The sequence below is a fragment of the Cladosporium halotolerans genome (genome assembly GCF_011745625.1).
Source record: "Cladosporium halotolerans strain TM138-S3 chromosome Unknown Sca1, whole genome shotgun sequence".
Taxonomy (NCBI): domain Eukaryota; kingdom Fungi; phylum Ascomycota; class Dothideomycetes; order Cladosporiales; family Cladosporiaceae; genus Cladosporium; species Cladosporium halotolerans.
In genome coordinates, this window is record NW_027191452.1 from 873,511 (window position 1) to 891,159 (window position 17,649).

A 17,649-nucleotide genomic window follows, 5' to 3' on the forward strand; every position below is an offset into this window, starting at 1 on the left:
TGCGGAAGGGGACCGAGGACACGAACTCCAAAGTTCGCTGCGGCTGATGGAAGCGCACCTTCAGGTGAATTGTGGAAACGAGGAGTCGGCGCCTTGGTCTATTTTCTTCGTTGTGTCGCTTTTTTCAGGAGGCGTGGTTCCAGTGGGTAGTCGCGGCGGCGGCGCCACCCCTGCGACTTTTGGCATCTTCGACCCACGGTCTAGACGCGAGCTAATCTAGGAGCGCCTTCTTTCGCACAACTCCGCTACTACGAAGAACGATAAGCTTGAGAATGGCAATTGCGAGCTGATGATTACAATGCTATATGCGGAAGGTACACTCTATCGCTCGACATTTCCCAAAGGCCTCTCAACTCAAGTCGGCACCGCCTGCGTGAACTCCCTCCACCTTGCGCCAAACTTCTCGTAGTAATTCGAGCTAGACGTTGTCACGAAAAGGTACTCCGCGTGGCGACTGAGGTTATCCACGAAATTCTGAAGATTTTTCTTCGCTGGAACCGAGTGCACCATGAAGCTGTACTGAGAGCGGTCACCAGAGAGCGAGGTCAGGTCGTTCTCCAACGATCTGTACTCTTCGAAAGACTGCTCAAACACGACCGTAATGTCAGTGGTGTTCAAGGCCAGGCCCTCGTCCGGTATGACACCCGGATTGTGGATGATCTTGAGTTTCGTTAGTCACGAGCCGGCGGCCGTTTGATGAGCTTCTACTTACTGTCTTGTCGCCTTGAATGCCGCTAGCATCTCTCACAGCGTCGTTCGCACGTTGCATGTACTGCGCAATCTCTGCCGAGTACTGGTACGGTGCTTCGTCGAAGAAGATGCCATGCATTTGAATGCCTTGGTTGCTGTCGGCCCAGCCAGAGAAGGTCTCTACATCACGGAGGACATCGCTGATGTTCCTGGTGCCGTAGCCGGTTCTGACGTAGCCGACTGTTCTCACGTTTGGGAACGTGTTCAGCCGTTGGATGGCAGGGAGGTAGTCATCGTTGGGCAGGGAGGTGTTGCCAGGACCACTCTCTGGGTTGACAATGATTGTGTAGTTGAGGTCAGAGGTGGTGTTGAGTCTATGGTCAAGTCAGGAGGCTTGCGGAACGCTTGTGTTCAGTTGCATGTGTGACATACGCGTTCCACAACGGCTGCCAGGCGTCGTTGACAGGATAAATGTAGAGCGGCAAAATGAGGGAGGAAGCCAAGCCTTTCGAGCTGTGTCGTCCGGATAGGATCACAGCAGTTGGGACGATGACAACGATCAGAACAACAAACACGACGACGGCGACGATGAGCCAAAATCGACGTGACCGCTGTTTCTGCCGGTTGGCAGCACGTCGAGGCGCCTCCATGATCGGGTGTGAACGATGCGTTGGTCGAAGGGGCGATTTCCTGCTTCACCGCGAAGTATGCATGGGGACCGGCTCCTCAAACAGCACCACTGCAAGGCGCTTCACATACTCGGACCCTGATGGGCTGAGTGCGAGGACGATTATTGCCACGCACGCTACGGCGGGCGGGAACAGTCGAGGCGGCGAGCTCAGCCATGGCCGTGAGACGTGCCATGAAAGTGCCACGATGGGCAGGCGTGCTCCGGCCGGGCGAGCCGCTGGGCCCAGGATCCTAGATTGGCGCACAAGCGTGGCTAGGTAGCATTCGTACTATGGCCGTATTTAGACGTGATCTCGGTCGGGATGCTCGCTCACTGCCAGATTGAGCGCTCGATGAGGCCGGGCGGCTTGGCGGCAGGGCTCGGTGCGCAAATCGTGTATTTCGTGCTATTCTGGCCCGCCGGCGAGTACCACGCACCCATGATGCTGCGGGCGGATCAGGCGTGCCCACATGGCGGAGATGCCACCGCTGGGTAGATCGAGACACGATGCACGGCTGGTGCAGCACGAGTTTGCGTTGTGCTGGTGCGGCACTGGTGTCACTCGCGTGCAGGCGTGTGGTGAGGCAGCCAGGGCTCGCTGGCAGCTGCCGGGATACGAGCACGGCCGGGCGGCAGAATCCAGCGGGCGCAAGCCCAAGCGCCGCTCGGTAGGGCAGCTCAGGCACGGCCAGGCACCCAGGGCGGCGGCAAGCTCCAACTTCGCCAGGGTACCAGGGCGCCAGCAACCGCCGAAGGTTCCTTAGCGCGCACGGCCGCAGCGGTAGCTTTTTCTGCCGCCCCGACGCTCGCCCGCCCTGGCCCATCCATGCCATCCTCCCGCGCGCGCCTGAGTCCTGCGTCTTCACTTGCCCAGCAGCTGCTCGTCGCCCCGGACCGCGCATCTGCCACCTGCAACGCGCCCGCCCATGGCTCCGTGCCCGCTAGCGGCGCCGATGCAGGCCACGGCGGGCCCTGGCCCAGCTGCCTGCGCTGCCCGCTGGCGTGCTCAAGCGAGCGATCACCACGCCGCCATGCTTGCCTCTTGCGCCTGCGCTCGATCGTGCGCCGCCCTCGACCGCGCTACCGTCGGCCAGCAGGCCTCGACGACCTCAGCCTCTGCGCCCCTCCGGCTCCCTGTCGGTCGGCCAAGCCCGTGCCTGCGGTCTGGGGCGACTAGCCACCCAGGGATTGTTCACTCGTGTCTTGAAGGTAGGTCGTGACTGCCTCTCATATGTCGTCTTGCACCGCATTACCTCGCTGCTGGCGATCACCCGTCGATCCCCACGCGGACGCTGTCCTCCCTTCTACTCTTCTTCCTCTCCTTACCTCTATCTAATCTCTTTTCCTTGCGTTGTCCATCGATCGTCACTTTCCGCCAACCCGACACATTCCTTGCCATGGCGGAGGCAAAGTACCTTGGCCTGTCGGCCGTTGGCTGGCATGTCATGATCGATAACTGGTGGGACTTTGTAAGTCTGCGCGCAGCTCACGGGCATGCGAACGTCGCTCATGTGTGAATGTAATAGGTCCTTGCCGGTCTTGCACTTTTTGGCGTTGTTTCTGGTCTCATTTACGCCATTGTCGTGTTATTCCTAAAGATCAGACAACACCGCCGGACACGGAACGAACGAAGCAAGCCTCTCCCTAAGGCTACCGCACAATACTTTGAGGAGCTCAAGGCGAACACCCAGCCCTTTGGCCCTCCACACGATTCATCAAAAGCCCCGGCTTCCTTCGGCGTCTTCCTTGGAAACTTCTCCACCCCTCCCACCGAGAACCAGGCCTGTCTCCTCAAGACATGGGACCTCGTTGTTTTGGATCCCCTCCGCCCTGGCGTTCTCGAGGGCATTTCTACCTCAGAATGCACTGCCAGCCAGCGCGTAGGACGACTTGACGTCAATGCCGTCGTCGCCTTCGATAGAAGCTCGGGCAACCACGACGACTCTCGCGTCCTCAGCATTCTGGATTCCACCATTGCCACGAAATGGCGCCGCCCACAAGATACGCAGTCTCCATTCACCGGTGTCTTGCTTGCCAACTGGCAGTCGGAGATTACCCCAGTCGTTCTGAACGAGCTCATCAAATATCTGAAATCGCTGAACTTTGACGTGTGGCTTGAGGCTGCCCCTCCGGCTTACCTCACCGAACGTGAATGCGACGAGATCGACATTTCTCTCGTCCGCGGCATCATCTGCCGCAACGGTACCATCATGTACAACGGCGATCGCCGCAACTACTTTCAAATGACCGACATGCGCCGCACTCAGCGTGCGTTGGCGAAGCACATGTCGCTCGGCGGCAAAACCCTCATGATGTGGGAAACCATCGACGACCAGGTGGAGTTGACGCACTCTGTCGTTCAGCGCAGCTTCAACTGGTGCCGCTTCAACACCACGGTTTCTTGGATCGGACCAGAAACGGCACTCAAAGACGCCGACGTTGCGGCAGCCAGAAGTATCAAGGGCGAGCCGCTCGGAGCAATGATGTGGCTGAAGAGCAATGAAATCATGGCGGTACACAACACTTGGAGACAGAACTTCCAGATCACTCAAGAGTCATCTGGCCACCAAGAGGCGCTCGAGTCTCTGGAGGACTTTGTGCCCAACCTGGCTTCCAGGTTGGCTGTCAAGCCTTCCAGCGACCCTTTCCGTGATGGCAGCCAAATCATCCTGAACGGCGATTTTGACGGAGCGCTCCCAGCGCAATCGCAAAAGGCACCTTTCTCTTATTCTGCTCGTGGTGAGGATTACACCGGTCTTGGTTGCTTCCAGCTTGGTCTTGACGCCTCCATGGAAGACTTCACTGAGTTCACCGAAGGCCAACGGCGCCTGAAAGATCTCAACCTGCTTGATCGTATCAAGCCTGAGAAGCTTCGCGAATTTGCGGAGAAGATCAGGGCATTGTACGACAAGGACCGAAAATCATGGGAATACTCGCCCTATGACTCTCAAGCTGTCCGCGAGCTGGTCGAGCAGCTCAGCTCCGCTACCGGCACCGATGATGATATGCTGAAGGTCTACACCGGCATGCACTCTGGTTTCCACCATGGCACTCACCACCAGTACTGGGGCCTGCACGATGTTGACCCGGTCACTGGAAGCACCGAGATCTACATTTCTCTCAAGACCACAGACCGCGTCGGAACACTCCTTCACACTTTCCTGTCCAGCAGGCAATACACTCGTGCCCAATGTCTCATGGCCGAAATCAGCCTCGCTGAACAGACCGAGAGTCTGCACGAGAAGTGGCAGATGCCGGATCGTTTCGTGAAAGACCTCGAGGGCCTTTCATCTACTGAGCTGATCTTGCTCTCGCAGCGCCTAACATTTGCCAAGGACGAGGCCGTTGGCAACCTTCGCGCAAATGTGCTCGCACTGTGCGAGAACCGTCTCATCGACATTCCCACCATCCAGCAGCTCAGGGCACAGAACACGAATCTGTATCTGCGCGATGAGATCTCAGTCGAGGCTCTGATCCAAGCTCGCCTTGCATGGTACCGGGACCGCGGTTGCCAGCATCCCGATGAAGCTTCAGCTATCTCGGTTTTCCGCGACGTTCAGTCACGCCTGGCTGGCGCCCTCATCCGAGCAGAGGCTCAGCACATCTCTCAGATGGAGACTGTCCTTCTTGAGATTATTCAGCCCGGCAAAATCGACGCCGCTGCTGATATTCTCGCTCTGTCCATCTTCTGTGCTTTCCGCAAGCTCGCGATTGAGGAGGTATATCTTGAGATCCTGGATCGCAACCCTCTCCCAAATGCGCAACCCGATCAGGCAGCTTGCTTCGCCGAAATGTTTGCACTTGGCTCTCAATGCGAGACTTATTTCGACATGACTTCTAACGTGATCGGACGTATTCTGGCCGACAAGCAGCAAGCTTACTACATGAAGCACCAGCCGCCTCACCGCGATGACAAGTCTACTGAGTTGCCCACTGCTTACGCCTCAACATTGGTCGATGAAGATCCTTCTTACGGCCAGGCGCCTCTGCCATGGTACTACCAGGTCACTTTCCTCGGTATTTTCGCTGTCCCTGCACTGATCGATATTTTGCTTTTGACAACTATTGGACGTGGTCTCTACTTGAGCACGTACATGAGCGACACCGAGAAAACCATGGCCACTGCTGGTCTGATGTTCGGTCTCCTCCTTACTGGCGCCATCGGTACCTGGATTGGTAACGGAGGCAGCTACTACCTCCACTCGATGGCTTTCCCCGTCATGAACATGTTTGTCATCACTCGCTTCATTGCGGGAACGGCAGTCTGTCTCGTTGTCGGCATTGGAGGCTTGATCGTCATTGGTATCATCAAGTCCTTCTACGGAGGCTTCATCTTCCTCTTCTACTTCTTCACCATGTCGACATACCTGACAATGCTGGCGACACTTGCCATCTACCAGTTCCCTGGCTTCATGTTCCAGTCCGGTCGCATCACCACTGTCGCCTGCTTGCCCATCCTGGCAATCTCTCCTCTTGCCACGCTTTGGGGCGGCCACGACATCATCGTGTACCCGATCGTGCTCAGCGCTTTCCTCATCGCTTTGGTCCTTGGATCTCGCGGTGTCTTCTATCGCTGGGGATCTTGGTACCTCGGCGTCATTGTCTACTCTGACACTGACATCGTCAACTGGTACACCGAGATCACACCTGCAGAGGAAATTCCAAAGGGCGTGACCGACCTTGGCCCAACTCCTCTCCCGAGGACCAAGGTTTTCAGCGAAGTGCAGAAGGAACTCAAGCGCAAGCCGTGGCAGAAGCCTACATCTGACAAGATGATTAAGGAGCTCGCTGACAGCTACGAGGCTACCTGCTTCCTCATGGACTGGTACTGCAAATACTCGCGCACGAAGATGCCTTACCCGTACAGCCCTACATGGAACCTTCAGTGCAAGACCGCCATCGACACTCTCAAGGAAATGCAGAAGGGTCTGAAGCTTCACAACGCCTTCGTCCACTGGCGTGCCGGTGGCCCTGAGGTCTGGTGCGGTGTCCTCTACTTCGTGATTGCCCTCATGGACAAGTGGGTTGCCCTGCTCTCTGGTGGTTCCCTGGTCGGTCTGTCTGCTGCCGACAGCGACGTTTTCCGTCTTGCGGTTGGTTTCGGTCTGGCTTACTACTTGGTCGCTGCCGTCTGTCTCGACGCTGTTGCCACACCTCTCTGGGCAAAGGCCAACAAGAAGACCAGCCAGCCTATCTCTTCGCTCGCATACCTCAAGCAGGTCGCCATCAACGACGCAAGGGCAAGGCGCAAGCTCTACTGGACCAACTGGGCTAGGTTTTTCTTCTCTCACGTCTGGGGTCTGGCGATTGCCGCATCTCTGATGTGGACGTTCGAGAACTCGCGCCCGGCCACTATCATGTTTATGTCCTATGTTGGCGCCTACACCGGTCTCCTCTGCTACCAATACAACAGAATCTACACCGGCGCCTTGGCTATGGGTGATCTCATGATCTCGGCCATCACGGGTATCCTTCTCGGCTGTCTCATGCAGCGCTTCATGCCACAGTTCATGTACAGCAGTGTCGTCGCCCTCGCTACTGCTACATGGATGTCCGCTATCTTGTCCATCAGGACCGCTCAAGTTGGTTGGCCAAGCTTCAAGAAAGAGAAGGCTGTCACCAAGCCGACTACTGGTAGATTCTACTACAGCGCACTCGGCCCTGACACCGGTTTCTCTCAGAGGACTCTTCGTGAGACCTACGAAGCTCTCTCGGCACTCGAGGCCGACTACCGCTTCAAGATCGACCCGAGCACACACCCCGGTGTTGAGGTCATGCAGATTCTCAGGGCTCAGAGCTCAGCTCAGTTGCCGGAGGTCGTCCAGACTGCATTCCCATCCGCAATCTCGCTCGTCGCCGAGGCAGCTTCGCTTTGGCAGAGCGGCAACATCACGATCGATCTAGTGCCGGCCCGCCACTTCCTGCAGCAAGAGCAGAAGCTGCGTGCTGTTTCTCGCCTGTCTGATGGCCAGCTTCACATCCTGGTCCTTGTTGGCCTCGATTTGACTGGTGGCGAGTGGGTCGCCGACATCCGTCGTAACTGCAAGGTCATTGCCGAGTCTATTGTTCAGGCTGCGGCTGAGGCGCGTTTCGCTTTCTCTCGTGACCACTCCAACCTCGCCGAGCTTCTCGCGGTCGAGCATTTGACTGACGCTGCCGGAGAGTCGCAGCTTGCTTGCCCTGAGGGCATCAAGCGCCAGCTCGAATGGTCCACTGCCGAGCGCACCCGAATCATGAAGACTGGCGAGCAAGAGGTCCTCCGCTACCTCATCCTCGGCATGGACTGCGACACCGAATGGGATCTGCTACCTGAGACCATTCGATCCGCCCTCCTCAAGCGCTGCCTTGGTGAGCAATGTGATGTCACAAACGCCCAAGGTGACTGGATGCGCGCGAAATTCTGCAAGAACGCTGGTGTGGATCTTGAGACGCACTTTGCCCGTTGCAACCTTGGTGCCTCCCTCGCCACTATCATCACAGACTACGCCAAAGCTGTAGACGCCGACTACCACTACCAAGATCGCTCTGAGCCCACCGATGCTGAGTACCAGAAATTTATCGGTGCCGTGGTGAACGAGTCTGGACCGACTGCCGATTCCAGTCTCTGGGAGAAGCTCGTCTGGCCTATCCTCACTGTGGTGCACGCAATCCGCGTCACTATCAAGTTCTTCGTCGTGTCGATTGTGGCAGACCCCGAGTTTCAGAGGGAGCTTGACTATGTCATCAACGACAAGTCCTTCCTCATCCGCTGGCCCGCGAGACTTGTGTTGAACGCTATCTGGATCTACTGCAAGGCTCTGCAAACCTTCCTTCTCCCTCTCTTCATGTTCTACAAGCGCGAGAAGGTCCAGACTCTCCGCTCGAACATGAAAGGTATCAGGACTTCTATCAAGCGCAAGAGAGTCACCATCGAAGGTCTGAGGGGCTCCTCCACCGGTTTTCTCAAGCGTCTGACTGATGGCACTGTTGAGTTCCACCACTACTCCGGCCGTCACGAGAACCAGCCCGAAGGCCTTGGCCAGCTCATTGCTATCAACACCTACTCTGACAAGATGCTTCTCAAGCGTCGCGAGGAGTATGCCAAGCAGGATGTCTCCAACATCTACGTTTACGAGTACCAAGATGGCGCAAGCAATGGCACCAGTCTTCCGGTTGCTCGTGAATGTATTCGCGGTGACAGAGCCGGGCACTCCATCCACTACGATGACAGAGGTTACGTTACCAACGGTTCGTACATGAAGGATGGTAACCAGGTCGACTTCAGCTACCAGTACCGCAAGAACGCCAGGTTCGATGACGAGCTTCTGCGTGCTGAGTACAAGCTTGCCCATATTACGATGTCTGTCTCATGGTGTGTGCAGCCGCCTAAGCGCGCTGAGAAGCTTGACAAGTGGATCCCCAACCCGAAGGTCATCGAGGCCACCTTCACTCAAGGCGAACTCTCCTACTACAGCAAATGGGACTACGAGCACAGGTCTCACCCGATCATCGACACCATGTTGAATGGAAAGCCCAGCGAGACTCCTGATATGATCACTTACGATTGGTTCGGCGTTCTCAGCAAGCCTACCAACTGCAGTTTCATCGCCGACAACCCGCTCTTCTCTTTCAGCTCTCCTAGCACCAACATTGTGTCTAGAGCTCTCGGCATGAACACTAAGGTCTATCCCGTTTCTACCGCGCTTGCAAGAACCCACCTGTGGCAGACTTGGAAGGGCGGCAAGGACATTGACGCTGCGACTGTGAGATACCTCGACGAGATGTCTCTTCGCGCTGATGCTGTGCTGAGGCCCTACTGGGCTGGCCGTGATCTGGGCCAGCTCAAGGCTGCAACTGAGTACCTTGACTCTCAAGTCGATGCCATCATGGCCAGGACTGACATGGACCCGGAGATCAGCTCTTGGTCTGCCATTGCGTACAAGTACAGTGATCTCTGCACTTTCGGCCAGGGTGGCGACTCCAGAATCAACACCAGGACCCAGGCAAGCCAGATGCAGGACAGCGACGATATTCTTCACGTCATCGCCATGGACACCGGTACTTGGCCCATCGAGGGTGGCGGTGTGTCTGCCTGCCGCAGAGACATGGTCAACGACCTCAAGACTATCAGGTGGCACGTCGTCGCAGAGTCTGCCAACGACTACAGTGTTCCGAAATTCCAGATCGAGAGGAACGTTCAGTCTCTCTCCATCCTTCCTCTTTGGGGTCTGGACTACTTGACACCTATTCACGGCGTTTTCCAGGACTCTCTCGACGCTGCAGTGCAACGTCGCTCCTTTGCTACCAGAGATGAGGACATCAAGAGGAACTTCTTCCCCATCCTCACCAGTCTCGTCAAGTGCTCGCGTGCTATCAAGTTTACCCACGCTCACATTGAGGAGGCCACTCGTGCTCTTCTTGATCTCAACGCCTACTTCGAGAACCGTCACTGGACTGATGTCTGGATGAGCCCCATCGTCAAGGAGAAATGGCAGGAGCTGTGGCTCACTGAGGATATGGAGAACACCAGGCCCATCTCCCAGTGGCTTGACGCTGAGCGCCCTACGCTTGCACACCTCGACAACGCCCTGGACATGTGGCACCGCTACCTCTTCATCTTTGCGCTGCCCGTCCCGGAGAGACTTCCCGACGTCTTCCAGGCCTCTCACCACTTCGCTGGTGCCTCTTTCGGCGTGCTCTGCAAGATGAAGCGCAACTGCACCTTCCACGTTTGGGACCACTGCATCAGCTGGAGAGAGGTGACCGTCTTCCTCTCCTCCGCGATGTCTTTCGATGCACCCTTCGTCTGCACCTCGCTCATCTCGCTCTCGCGTATGACGTCGACACTGATTCTGCACTACGCTGACGTTGTCCTGCCTTGCGCTGACTTCTTCAACCCTGGCTGGGAGGTTGAGATCGGTACGCAGGAGGGTAGCCTCATGCACCGCAACACCTACGCCCGCAAGATCGACCCTGTCGTCAACGGCATCACCAACATGGAGAGGTACAAGCCCATCGAGACCATCAAGTCTAAGCGCCCGACAGTCACCATGTTGTCTCACGTCCGCTTCGTCAAGGACATTAAGAACGCCATCCTGGCCGCCGACATCATCGTCAACGACTGGGGTTTCAAGGACTACCAGCTTGACATCTACGGTGATATGGAGAAAGCGCCTGCGTACTCCGTCGAGTGCAAGGAGATCCTTGCTTCCAAGGGTCTCCGCGACCACGTCGCCCTCAAGGGTCTGGGTAACCCGTCTAAGGTCTTGGAGGAGGCATGGATCTTCCTCAACTCCTCCATCTCCGAAGGTCTCCCACTTGCTATGGGTGAAGCTGCTCTTTTCGGTGTCCCCGTCGTCTGTACCGACGTCGGTGCTTCCTTCCGTGTCGTTACCGACCCTGTCACGTGGAAGAAGTTCTCCGCCGTCGTCGCACCCAACGACTCCTACTCTCTCGCCAAGGCTCAAGTCAACGTCCTCGGCATGCTCGACGAGTGGGCCGAGTACACCGACGAGCCCGAGTACAAGCCCAAGCTCTCCCTGCGCCCGGGCAAGGACGAAGTGGCCAAGATCCAGCAGCGTATGTACGACAAGGCCGAGTCGCGCCGCAAGCTGGGCATGATGGGCCGCGCCAACGTCATCAACTCCTTCTCCTCCGAGCGCTACCTGCGCGAGCACGAGCAGCTGCTCTGGATCGGCAAGCTGCAGAGCCCCAGCTACCTCACGCGCTCCCGCCGCGCCGTCCCCATCTTCTCCAAGTGGGGCACCAAGAGGGAGAGCGACTCCCCCAGCCTGCTCGCCCGCTCCGGCCGCTCCCTGTCGCGCCCGACCTCGACGCGCGCGCCCTCCGCCTACTCTTTCAAGATCGAGCCCAAGCCCATGCCTAAGGTCGGCCGCGTCGAAGCGCTGGACATGGTTTGAGGGCTCGGTTTCTGTTGTTTTCCTACGCTGTTTTTCCTTTTCATCTACGCTTTTGCCATTTCTGTCATACTCGCTGGGGAACAAAATGTGACACGCTCGCTATTTCGAGCACGCAAAAAGGCAGAGAGGATCTCGCCGCATAATGTTTTTGCTCGCGCTTTCTTTTTTTTTCTCATTAAATTTGCTGGAGGGATATCGTGGCGCAATGACGCTGCGATGATTGTTGAAAAGATTCGTCGTCCTATTTTCCTTATCTGGGTGTTTGTATGTGGTGGCGCATAGAGTGTACAGTATCTTCGTCATGACCAATGCAAGACTGCTTCTTCAGATTCATACCGTGTCTTCATCACTTTCACCCATTCATCTCTGTAATTCGTGAAGTGCCAGAGTCCTTGGTGCAGTCCAGAATCGGTGTGCGATTGTGCTTGGCGGATTCTGATTACCGTCGCAAAGTCACTGTCAAGGACGGCCATGTAGGTGATGGGCAGAGAAGCAGAAACGATTCGCGTGGAGTGCATAGTGAGATAGATGGTCAATAGATTTTTTCGTGGTCTACATGCATTTTGTATATCGTTAAGAGATCAGTTGAAGACGACGGTCTTGGTGCCGTTCAAGAAGACCCGCTTCTCGCTCCACCACTTGACGGCGGCGGCCAGCACCTGGCTCTCGACGTTGCTGCCCTCGTCGACGAGCTCCTTGGGGCTCATGGCGTGGTCGACGCGCGCGACGCGCTGCTCGATGATGGGGCCCTCGTCCAGGTCGGCGGTGACGAAGTGCGCGGTGGCGCCGATGATCTTGACGCCGCGCTCGAAGGCCTGGTGGTAGGGCTTGGCGCCCTTGAAGGAGGGCAGGAAGGAGTGGTGGATGTTGATGATCTTGCCGGACATGACCTCGCACAGCTTCGGCGACAGCACCTGCATGTAGCGCGCCAGCACGACCAGCTCGATGTCCTTGGCCTTGATCAGCTCGAGGATCCGCGCCTCCTGCTCCGCCTTCGTGTCCTTGGTCACGGGCAAGTGGTGGAACTCGATGCCGTAGCTCTCTGCGAGCGCCTTGAACTCCGGGTGGTTGGAGACGATGACGGGGATCTCGATGCCCAGCTGCTGCGTCTTGTAGCGGAACAGCAGGTCGTTCAGGCAGTGGCCGATCTTCGACACCATGATCAGGACGCGGGGCTTCTGCGACACGGGGTGGATCTCGTAGTCCATCTGGAGGTCCTTGGCTAGGCCGGCGAAGGGCTCCTTCAGCGATTCCGTGGTCTCGGCGTGGCCGAAGTGCACGCGCATGAAGAAGCGCTCGGAGACGGGGTCGGAGAACTGCTGCAGGTCGAGGATGTTGAGGTTCTGCTTCGCCAGGAGGCCGGTGACATTGTGCACGATGCCGGACTTGTCCGGGCAGGACAGGGTGAGGATGTGGTCGTTGAGCATCTTGCTGTCGGGGAAGGCGGGGACCTTCTTCGTGGCGAATCCGGCGCGTTGTCTGCTGAACAGAGGAGTGATCGCCGCAGCGCGTGCTGCTTTCGGAAGGAGCGAAGTGAAGGGAAGTGAAGGGCGACTGCACCAGAATGCGGCGGAGGTGGCTCTTCCAATGAGAAGCGAGGCCATCTACCAAAGCGTGTTAGGTGCAGGCAGGTCTGCAATCCTCCCCCGATTTCCCCAGTGACTCTTGGGCGTGGAGAGAAATTTGGTGCGAGGGCCGCGCGAAGTCGGCGTGGCGGCGGGCCGAGGACGGAGTTGCTCTCCTTCGCTGCATCGCCAGTGCTTCGCCAGTGAGCTCGGGTGTTTGAGAAATATGATGGCCTGCATCGTGTGAAGTGAACTGGTTGCAGAACCGTCACACACCGGACGAAAGCCAAATTGGAATGCTCCAAAACTTTTGTGTACCTTTGTGACTCGAAGCTCCGGCCACTCGAGGCCACCACCAACGCTTGTCACTACATACTTGTCGCGCTCACATCTCCAACATCAGCAGAATGCATTGTAGGCGATGACTCTTTTCGGTGGGGTGAGACGGTGCCTGTTTGAAGAGCTTGGTCGTTGCGCTGTGCACGTTAACGGCGGGCATGGTGCTCAGCAATGGGCACCGCGACGAGTGAGACTGGCTCTTAGGAGAAGCGTTTCTGGTGCCTGATGTCGCAGGAAGGCTCACACTGCCCCCTTTCCGACTAAACAAAGACCGGGATCCTTTCTTTCTCGGGACAAGTGATAGCCGCGGACCACGTGGTCGATACTGCAGCGGGTCCCATGGGGTCCCGCGTGGGCGAGATTGACAAGCGATCCAGCTTGTCGGGCTTCAAACACCAGGGGACGCAAGGTCACTTCTCACCAACGAGTGGGGCAAGTGACCAGAAAGACGAGTCACGACGGCAGTCTCCGATTTCAACCCTTCAGCTTGTGAGTAACGTGAACGTCGGCAAGTGCAGAGGCTTTTGAAAGCGGAGAAACGGAGAAATAGTACGCCACGCCGACGGTGCTGTTGCTCAACCAAGCCATCAAAGCTAAGCACGCACGTCATGTCTGGTGATCTCGAAGGTCCGCAACGGTCTTGCGCGCAGCAAGGACGATGGCATTGTTTGCATAAACATCTCAGCACTCGACACTGTTCGTTCCACCGACGTTTGCTCATCGCCTTCCATTTCCACTTCGTGTTTGATCCAATGGTACCCGGCACTGTATCTCGACGGAAAAAAAAAAAAAAAAAAAAAAAAAAAAACGGGTTGTGAAGTGCCCAGAAGAGAGAAAGCTCCGCTGCTACAATTGCTGGTACAAGCGCACTGGCGCCGAATTGCAGTAGCTCTCACGACCAAACGACGCTGCCGTGGGCGTCTGCCGCCCTCTCTTCCAGCCCCAGACCCCGCAAACTCCACAATCTTGATGCTCTACAGCGGCCAAGACCAGCGGACGCTCCCTGAACCGATGCTACAGCCCTCCATTTCCTTGGTAACAAGGATTGCATGGCTTGACTGTGCAAGCACAGCATACGCGATGGCTTGACCGAGCAAACCTTAGATCTGCTCGGGCCGAGCACTGCACCGCAGCGCACCACCCACAACTAGATGACCTGGTGAACAGCAAGATTTCGACTGCAGGATGGGCCGATCGGGGACCAAAACTAAACTTTCGAAGCGGTATGGTACTTCATGGTGGCCACGATCCGTCAATGGTCTCTTGGCAATGAATGTTGTCGGCTATTGATGAGATCAAGGTTCTGTATCCTCATGCTCCTGGGCATGTCAGCGTCCCATGGATGTGCCGATGACCGTGAGTGGGGTGGAGCATGGGTCGAGGCTCTTGATATATAATGCTTTGCTCGGCCACGCTACCTGAAAGACGTCCAGAGTATCCGTCCTTCTCACTACTGCCTTCAAGTCATTCCGATTTGAACCCTCCGCGATGCTCACTCCATCGTTGGCAGCTGCAGCCAACCTCGGCCTTGTCTTCCTGACAGGGTCGGCTGCAGCGCAGTCCTCCTCGACTACCACTTCAGCAGTTCCAGTCGTCACGATTGTGAACTCGGAGGAGGACATTGACCTGGCCGCCAGTCAAGAACGCCTGTGGTCTTACGGTCGTTCGCCGCCAGTGTTCCCCTCCCCGGAAACTTCTGGTGATGACGGATGGGAAAAGGCGTATCAGCAAGCTCGCGCGCTTGTTGACCAAATGACAAATGATGAGAAGAACAATCTAACATACGGGTATGTTTGGTCGATCCACTAGCACGGCTCATCATTGACGATTCCCTAGTCAGCCATCAACCACTGGATGTTCTGGAGTTAGCGGCAGTGTCCCGAGGCTTGGATTCCCTGGACTCTGTCTCGTCGATAACGGCAACGGAGTCCGCAATGTCGATGGAGTCAACGGATATCCTTCAGGCCTCCATCTTGGTGCATCCTGGAACAGGTCTCTCGTGCACGAGACGAAGTCACACCTTGGAGCCGAATTCAAGCGCAAAGGCGCGAATGTCGCTCTTGGTCCGGCTGCTGGAGCGATAGGTCGCATAGCCCGTGGCGGCCGAAACTGGGAAGGATTTAGCAACGACCCATATCTAGCGGGAGAGCTGATATACGAGTCTGTCGTCGCGATGCAGCAACACGTCATCACGTCCGTCAAGCATTTTGTCGCCAACGAGCAAGAGGTTAACCGCATGCCGCCACGCACTCTCAGCACAGGTGCATTGAACCAGTCGATCTCCACCAACATCGATGACAAAGCGATGCATGAGCTCTACATGTGGCCGTGGTACGATGCAGTTCGTGCTGGCGCTGGATCGATCATGTGCTCGTACAACCAGATCAATGGATCGGTGAGTCTTGAGTGTCGTTCCGAGATTGATTTGGTGCCGTTCTAATTCTTTTCCAGTATGGATGCCAGAACAGCAAAGCCATGAACGGGCTGTTGAAGGGAGAGCTTGGCTTCAAGGTACGTCTGGGCACTGAGAATACCAAAGCTGTAAGCCGAAGTTGTCTGACATCTTTCAGGGCTTCATAGTCTCAGATTGGGGTGCTCAGCACTCTGGTATCGCAAGCGCAGAAGCTGGTATGGATCTGGCAATGCCGAATAGTCAGTACTGGCAAAAGGGCAACCTAACCTTGATGGTCGCGAATGGCACGCTCCCGCAATCCCGCCTCGACGATATGGCCATGCGTATCCTGACGCCATACTTCCGTTATGCTCACTTCGAACCCGGCACTGGCATGCCTGCCGATTTGCTGGCACCTCACGAGCTTGTCGATGCTCGCGACCCAGAGAGCGAAAATGTGCTCCTGCAGGGAGCGATCGAGGGTCACGTCTTAGTCAAGAACACCAAAAACGCGCTTCCTCTCAAGAAGCCGAAGCTCATGTCCATCTTCGGTTACGACGCTGTTGCTCCCTCTCGTAACACACCTACCGGGGGCCGCTTCAACAAATGGGGCTTCGGCTTGGAGAATACCCTGTGGATCCCTGGTGTTGGGTACTTCAACGATACCTACCTCGGCGGATTGTTCCTTTCCAACGAGCCGTGGGACGCACTCGTTCCTGGTTCCTCTTACAATGGTGTGTCTTCCTCGTTTCTTGCCTATCGACTACGCAGATGTCAGACATGTGCTAACGCATTAAAATGTAGGCACTGTGATTACCGGAGGCGGCTCGGGCGCAGTCACTCCTGCGTTCATCGACGCTCCGTTTGATGCCCTCCAAAGACAGGCTCGTGCAGACCGCACTATGCTAGCATGGGACTTTACCAGCCAAAATCCGACCGTGAACAAGGCGTCGGATGCTTGCCTAGTCTTCGTCAACGAGATCGCGGCCGAAGGCTGGGATAGGCCTAACCTGGCAGACCCTTGGTCAGACGTGCTCATTGAGAATGTTGCTAAACAGTGCAACAACACCCAAGTCATCGTCCACAACGCTGGCATCAGAGTCGTCGACCGCTGGATCGACAACCCCAACATCACGGCCGTCATCTTCGCTCATCTGCCCGGTCAAGAGACTGGCCAAGCTCTCGTCGACATCATGTACGGCAAGCAGTCACCCTCTGGCCGCCTTCCCTATACCGTTGCGAAGAAAGAGTCCGACTACGGCAGTCTGCTCGCTCCCACGGTGCCCGACAACACAAGTGCCTATTACTTGCAAGACGACTTTACCGAGGGCGTCTATATCGACTACAAGGACTTCATCGCTCGCAACATCACGCCGCGCTACGAGTTCGGTTTCGGCCTCACCTACTCCGAATTCTCCTACGCCGAGCTGACCACAGCTCTGAACTCCAACACCACTGCAGGCTCATTTGGCTCTACGTACAGCGGCAACGGCACCTCCGTACAGCCCGAAGGCGGCGACCCGGCGCTGTGGGAGAAAGTCGCGAGCGTTGGCTGCACCATCAAGAACACCGGCTCTGTGGCCGCCGCCGAAGTCGCACAGCTGTACGTGCACATCCCCGGCGGCCCTGAACGCGTCCTGCGTGGCTTCGAGAAGACTCTGCTGCAGCCGGGTGAGGAGTGTAAGGTGTCGTTTGAGCTTACCCGGAGGGACTTGAGCACGTGGGACGTTGCCGAGCAGGCGTGGGTTCTCCAGCGCGGAAAGTATCAGGTCATGGTGGGCAAGAGTGTGCTTGACATTCAGCTTCGCGGCAGCCTCACAGTGTCGTAACAAGTGATGTAAGATGTGATGCGGCGTGCAAGTCACATTGACTTCGGCCAAATTGTCACGTTACAAGCAAGTCCTTTGAATATCAAGCCAATTTATTGATGCTTAGACTTTCGTAGTGGAGTATCTTTCTATTTGATGAGCGCTACGCTACGTACACGCATTTCCATACATTTGCCCAGCGTGCAAAGCAAAAGGACATTTCAATCACAAAGAAAATTGGAGAATCAAATATTTACATACCCTCGCCGATCTCGCCGGAACGCCT

At 56.5% G+C, this 17,649-nt stretch overlaps 4 protein-coding genes across 4 annotated transcripts; 2 read left to right on the forward strand and 2 right to left on the reverse strand.

Annotated features, from left to right (window-relative positions):
• Positions 1 to 279: 279 nt before the first annotated feature.
• On the reverse strand, positions 280 to 1,782 carry WHR41_00332 (uncharacterized protein). Its single transcript, XM_069368938.1, has 3 exons — positions 1,123 to 1,782; positions 713 to 1,064; positions 280 to 660 (listed from the first exon to the last, which is right to left on the reverse strand). The coding sequence occupies exons 1-3, from the start codon at positions 1,338 to 1,340 to the stop codon at positions 355 to 357; spliced, it is 876 nt and encodes a 291-aa protein (XP_069233965.1). The 5' UTR covers positions 1,341 to 1,782; the 3' UTR covers positions 280 to 354.
• A 702-nt stretch (positions 1,783 to 2,484) lies between these two features.
• WHR41_00333 (uncharacterized protein) lies at positions 2,485 to 11,259 on the forward strand (the record flags this gene model as incomplete). Its single annotated transcript, XM_069368939.1, has 2 exons — positions 2,485 to 2,829; positions 2,887 to 11,259. Exons 1-2 carry the CDS (start codon positions 2,758 to 2,760, stop codon positions 11,257 to 11,259), a joined length of 8,445 nt encoding a protein of 2,814 aa, XP_069233966.1. The 5' UTR covers positions 2,485 to 2,757.
• Positions 11,260 to 11,840: 581 nt separating this feature from the next.
• Positions 11,841 to 12,863, reverse strand: WHR41_00334 (uncharacterized protein; the record flags this gene model as incomplete). Its single annotated transcript, XM_069368940.1, has 1 exon — positions 11,841 to 12,863. The coding sequence occupies one exon, from the start codon at positions 12,861 to 12,863 to the stop codon at positions 11,841 to 11,843; it is 1,023 nt and encodes a 340-aa protein (XP_069234308.1).
• Positions 12,864 to 13,993: 1,130 nt separating this feature from the next.
• On the forward strand, positions 13,994 to 17,629 carry WHR41_00335 (uncharacterized protein). Its single transcript, XM_069368941.1, has 5 exons — positions 13,994 to 14,950; positions 15,000 to 15,558; positions 15,615 to 15,674; positions 15,734 to 16,289; positions 16,360 to 17,629. Exons 1-5 carry the CDS (start codon positions 14,652 to 14,654, stop codon positions 17,382 to 17,384), a joined length of 2,499 nt encoding a protein of 832 aa, XP_069234309.1. The 5' UTR covers positions 13,994 to 14,651; the 3' UTR covers positions 17,385 to 17,629.
• The last annotated feature ends 20 nt before the right edge of the window (positions 17,630 to 17,649 follow it).